The 6,302-nt window shown below is 38.8% G+C and overlaps 1 protein-coding gene across 1 annotated transcript; it reads right to left on the bottom strand.

Moving 5' to 3' along the window:
• Positions 1–531: 531 nt before the first annotated feature.
• On the bottom strand, positions 532–1,482 carry Olfr63 (olfactory receptor 63). Its single transcript, NM_146937.2, has one exon. It carries the CDS (start codon positions 1,480–1,482, stop codon positions 532–534), a length of 951 nt encoding a protein of 316 aa, NP_667148.1.
• Positions 1,483–6,302: the final 4,820 nt, after the last annotated feature.

Genomic DNA, 6,302 nt, shown 5'->3' with positions numbered 1-6,302 from the left:
AATCATGTACATGACCAAATGTATGTATTTCATTATTCCTTGTTTTCAAAAATTTATACATCACTGGCTTAAGAATCAGATACAAGTTTCCCCACAAGACCTGATTTCCATCAGACATTGTCAATTTGGTTTTCAGAAGCATAATATAAATATATATATATTTTTTACTTGTAATTGAAGTTACTTACTCAGGGCCTATGAACAGGGGCAACTGATACAGCAGGGTATATATATATATCCCACTTTGAGAATGTCTGCTAAAATTAAGTAACTAATTAGAAGTGCATAATATACCCAAAAATGAAAATTTTAAGTGCTCATAAAATATAACAAATACCATACATGCATAACACAATCACAGATAAAGATAGTCAGAGGGATATGATCACACAAGATCACAAACAGGAGAACACAGTTTCCTGAGACTAAGGAAGAAGTGTGGAGAAAAACACTAGCATGGATCAAACACAGACTTACATGAGTGGATCACTTCAAGATTTCTATCTTATTTCAGAACAAGAGAACTGACACTTAGATACTTTGTTGACAGACATTCCTGTGGAAGCTTTTAATTATAGCATTCTTCAGCTCCTTATTCCTGAGGCTGAAAATAATTGGACTAAGGAAGGGGGTGAAGACTGTATAGGTGGTGGACATGAGGGTATCAGTGTACTGTGAGTAGAGTCCCCTGGACTTGAGGTAAATTATGGAGGCAAAGCCGTAGTGCACAATCACTACAGTGAGATGGGATGCACATGTGGAGAATGTCTTGTGCCGGCCCTCAGTAGATGGGATTCTCAAGATGGCGGCCACAATAAAGATATAGGAAAGGATAATGAAGACCAGGCATCCTATGAGGGGTGTGACACACACCAGGATCACAGCAATAGTGACAAAGGCTGTCCTTTCCCCACAGGCTAACTTTAAGAGGGAAAACACATGACAGAGAATGTGATGGATCACATTAGATTCACAGAAGGTAAGGTGAAAAATTATTATTGTCAATGCCATCCCAATAAGCGATCCACCAGCCCAAGACCATGCCACAAGCCGAGCACAACCTTGGAGGCTCATAAGTGCATGATAATGCAGGGGGCGGCAGATGGCCACATAGCGGTCATAGCCCATGACCACGAGCAGGAAGGAGTGAGTGTAGCCAAATGTGAAGGAGAAAAACAATTGGTTAGCACAAGCTATAAATGTGATGGATCGATGGGTGGATAGCATGTCAGACAGCATTCGGGGCGTGATGACGACAGTGAAGAGAATTTCAGAAATGGAGAGGGCACACAGGAAGAGGTACATGGGTGTGTGGAGTCTATGTTCTGTCCAGATAGCAGCCATGATGACCAGGTTCCCCAGAAGAGTGAACAAATACATCAGCAAGTAGAGCAGGAACAGAGCAGGGAGCATCTGGTGTGGGAAGGCTGAGAAACCAAAGAGGATAAATTCTGATATGGTGCTGTAGTTCTGACCGGGCATGGCTCCTGAGGCTGATGAGATCAGAAATACACCAATGAAAATACAGCTCTGGAACAGAGCAACAGCAATTTAAAAAGCTTTGTGTTTGAAAATTTAGTGGACATTTCTCATTCTCCCTAAAACTGTGACCCTGGTGAGCTTACAAGTGAGTCCTCATAATAATTGAAAAATCAGTCACTTAGTATTAATCAAAAGTATAGAAAAGGTAATAACACTTCCTAGATCATGTCATCATGTTAATACAACCTTCTAACTCCATGTAAGAGTGCTCATGGGCTGCCAGTTGTGGTGGCACATTCCTTGAATCCCAACACTTGGAAGACCGAGGCAAGTGGACTTCTGAATTAGAGGACAGCTCTCAGTCTATAAGGTGAGTTCCAGAACAGCCAGGGCTACCCAGGGGAAACCTGTCTTTAAAAACCAAACCAAATCAACTAACCAACTAAGCAACAAACAAACAAACAAAGAATATTCATGGGTTGTATCTGAAGAGATAGGCTAGCAGTTAACATCACATACTGCTTTTGCAGAGGACCAGAGTTTAATTCTCAGCACCTACATTGGGCAACTCACAACTGCATGAAACTCCAGGTATCTGACACCCTCTCTAGCCATGGTGGGTACCCCCCCACACACACACACTCACACACACAATTAAAATAATGATGGAACTCGCATAACCATGGGAAAATAAAAGTATATGTTCTAGTTAATGAAAAGGGCATACTTAATGTTTTTATGGTCAAGTGGTATTGGTTTGACTCTTAAATGCCAATGATGATTTAGTGTCAGAAACCCTGTCTTGGGATTCATCACTTCAATCGATTAAATAGAAATATCATGTGATTATTTCAATCCTGATATAGACACATTTTGCAAAAATGCATCAGGGTATTCTTCTCTTGAAACCCCTCCTACTCTCAGGAATTCTTTCTCACATTTGTTAGTAAATTTGCATTCACTTTGCTTTAAGATATAAAATAAATTAAAAGTTAATTTGTATTGTGACTTCAAAACATAAAATTTATGTTGAGCACATACATAATAAAATTAGCATATATAAAATTATATGTAGAAATGAATTATTTTAGGATTGAGTTACTGTCATGGCTATCTTTTTTCCATGAAAATAAGTAAACTAGATGTGGATTATGAGGGAAGAGACAAGTTTAGAAATGGTAAGAGAATCAATGTAACCAGTCAGAATAATCAAAGGCAATAGGTGCTATAGAAGAGATTGATTGGCAGGAAATAGCACTTCTCACATCAATAATCTCCCTTCCACTGTATCACTTAGATAAAAGCAACCAATGTCCCTTAGCAAACGAATTATAAACAAACAGTTCTCATTAGACAGTGGTGGCTCACAACTTTAATTTTGTCACCAGGGAAGCAGAGGCCAGCCTGGTCTACAGAGTGAGCTTCAGGACAGCCAGGGCTACACAGAGAAACCCTGTCTCAAACAAACAAACAAACAAACACACACACACACAAAAAGTTCTCAGAATTTGCTTTTATCTTCCTTAATATTCAATAAAAATTGAAGACCCTAAGGACCTTCTAAGTTGGTATGACAGCTTTTTAAAAATCATATTAGAAGTTTAAATGGAGAATGTTTTTTAAATTATTTAGTGTTTTCACAAATACATAATATGTCTGGGTTAAATGTCATACACACACACTCACACACACACACAAAAGATACTTCTGTCTTTTTATTCAGTCCGAAGAAATAGATTGGATAATTGAAAAGTGACCTCCTATTGTGTCATTAGAAAGAACTCATGAAGAGAATGATATGGTTTAAAGATATCCAGTAGATAGTGACAATACTTTAAAACATCTTCTATACTATATACATTGCTTTACCAAAATACTGTAATATTTACCAAGAAGAAAATTTTGTGTTAATAAAGGTATAGAAGGTAATTTAAATACCCAAAGTTTGCAGTCATGAGTGAATGATATTATTTGATATCAGCTCTGCAAATCACTTCCTCAATGAAATTTTATTTTAAATCTCAGTAATTCAGATGTAAATATGATTTTAAAAAAATCTCACCAAATTGCTTCAGGAAAAAAGGTGTGATACTAAACTAATTTTCTAAAACAGGAATATGAACAGAGCCATCTTCTCCCAGTTTCTGGGACAATTATACAGTCAAAGTAATTTTCTTTTATTGAAAATATATTATTTTCTTATACAATATATTTTACATAGTAATTAAAAATATTATATTTGTATTCTTTGATAGTTGAATGCATACATACACGTACATTCACAATATATTTTGATAATAATCCACTCCTGTCTCTTCCACTAACTCATCCTAGATTCACCCCTCACTTCCCTTCCTCCCGACTTCATGTCCTCACGTTTCAAAAAAAAATCTACCAATTCCAGGTTGTGTTTCCTACATACTGATCACTAAGTGTTGTCAATCATCCAGGGACCTCACACGCTTAAAAAAAAACCAAAGGGGTTTCCAGCAGCCATCAGTCTTCATCTACTCTTCAGCTAGGGATGGGAGTTCCTGAGTCCTTTCCCACACTATGCCATTGTCAATTCTTAAAGTGCAATGTTGAAACAGCACGGACACAGATTGAACTTATTAGATTTAAAAATACTGAATTATTCAAAGCTAAATGGAAGATTTAGAAACAAAACTTGGCAATCAAAAGAAAGATGTGGGTTGCTTACTCATTCGTTTGGGGAAAATGACTTTAATGAAGCCACACAAATCTCATTTGTGTCTAATTCCCTGGTAAACGGGAATCCAGAGAGATCGAAGGTATGAAAAATAACTATCAAGCTATGAAGTACAAAGTTTAGGGGAATGAGTTTGCTGTCTTAGACTGCAAAAGACTTAACTATGTGAAATTTCAACATCAGGCAGTCATCACATTATAGGGCTCTTTGGTCAACAAGATAGCTCAGATCATCTCAGCAAACAGAAGGAAAAGTGGTGGAAGATAATTACATTGTCTAAACCTGACAAGATAAACATATCTAGAAAAAAATTTTTTTAAAAAACGTGTGGGTGTGGCATGCCCTGTGGTCCCACACCTTTGCTCACAAGCAAATGCGCATGCACACGTGCACCCACACCCACCCACACACCCATACACACCAGCAATAAGTGGAAAGCTAAATAAAATTAAAAATTAATACAGGCTCATGATATGTATGTAGTTCAGTAAACATCTCCCAGGTGCCTATAATAGCTTTCAAACATGTTTGTGAGTAAGCATGTTGCAGAATGTTTTCTGTGGTATTCATTTTTGTGAGGGGGCTTGCTTTAGTGTCTGCTTGTTCATAACTGTAGAGCAGGCAGGCAAGATGAAATAGAAGTAGACAGTGGAAGCACTGCGAGGACTTAGAAACACACACAACAATGTAATTAAGGAATTAAGCAAAAACCGTGGTGAACTCTGGAACATCGCTGTATTGGGGAAAGCTGGAATCCTACGTGTCTGGAAACATTCTGTGTGGTTCAGTGTTGAAGCAGGGCACAGCTGTGGCAGTTGGTTACATGCAGCAGGGTTCATCAACCTCAGCACTGGGACAATTTGGGGTTGGTACTTTCTTGTGTGGATGATGTCTTGTGCATTGTATGAGGTATGACAGCATTCTTGACTTCCACCCACAATATGCCAGTAAATCTCTGTCTGTCTTTCCATCTCTATCTCCTTTTCTGTCTCTGTCTCTCTTTCTAGACACATTCACATTTTCCCCTCAGGAGCAGTATCACAAATTATTGAAGGCCTTTAGCATAGTACTTGAAGTGACCACCGGGGAGACTGGGTGATAAGACACTCTGAGCAAACACTCCAAGCAGCCTTGGAGCAGGAAGACTCCTTTGTTTCTAGTCCTACACCCCAACATCAGGTGAGGCCAGTCTACGTAAATTAATCCTGTTAAGCCTTTTTATCCGCTGCCACCTGGTTCCTTGTTACCTGGGCCAGTGCCTCTGTGAGGTGCCTAGAGTTTGACAGCAAAGGAGCTTCTCTTGCCTGGAACTTGGACGTGAACCCCACAGGAAGATTTAGTGGCAAGCACATATAGTATTTGAAGTGATTCTCTGTCCCTTATCTGTGTTATGCCTTCCTACAAGCCATTCCCACAGGATTGTTCAGAAACCCAGCCCAGAAAAGTTTCACTCAGCATCTGGGAATGAAAAAGGACCTCAATGGGCCTTCAGGGACCACAGGTCTTGACTCCTTCCAACACTTAACAAACATTCCCTGCCTCTTCTCTATCCTCAGAGAATCTTCAGCATGTGCCAAGAATAAAGCATGCCCAGTCTTTAGAGGGATAATCTTTTGAGACAGGTGACTTCAGTTCTTTCAGGTCAAGATAGTGTCACAGGGAAGAAAGGAGCTGGAGGAGAGCAGAGTGGAAAGCCAGGCCTGTATTCTGTGGCAAAGGCAGTTTAAAGGGTTCCAAATACCAAGGTGGTTTAAAGCATTGTGTAGAAGCATGCCTTTTCTTGGGCATTGTATGCCCTCAGCAATTTTTGGTCACACCAGACAGCCCAACCTCTCTCTCTCATGGGTGACTTTCACTCAACTTTCCTAGTGATGAAAGTCAGTCTAACACAAGGAATATATAAGCCTCTATGGTATAATTTAAAAACTAAAATAAATAAAAGAGTGCCCACATTGGTTGAATATCTTCTATGATCCAGAGCAAATGTTTGAAACACCATGTATACTATGTTGTGACTAATTTTAATTTATAAATTTAGCAGTTAGAGTAATACTTAATTTTTTAAAACCACAACAGTTTACCAATATAGTATTACAGCACTGTGAACATG

Source organism: Mus musculus, chromosome 17, assembly GCF_000001635.26.
Source record: "Mus musculus strain C57BL/6J chromosome 17, GRCm38.p6 C57BL/6J".
NCBI lineage: Eukaryota > Metazoa > Chordata > Mammalia > Rodentia > Muridae > Mus > Mus musculus.
Note: the sequence above shows the minus strand (reverse complement) of the source record. Positions and strands in the feature narration are given on the sequence as shown.

What these genes read in the sequence shown, in the direction of transcription:
- Olfr63 (NM_146937.2), bottom strand. Translation starts at nt 1,482, where the DNA reads ATGCCCGGTCAGAACTACAGCACCATATCAGAATTTATCCTCTTTGGT.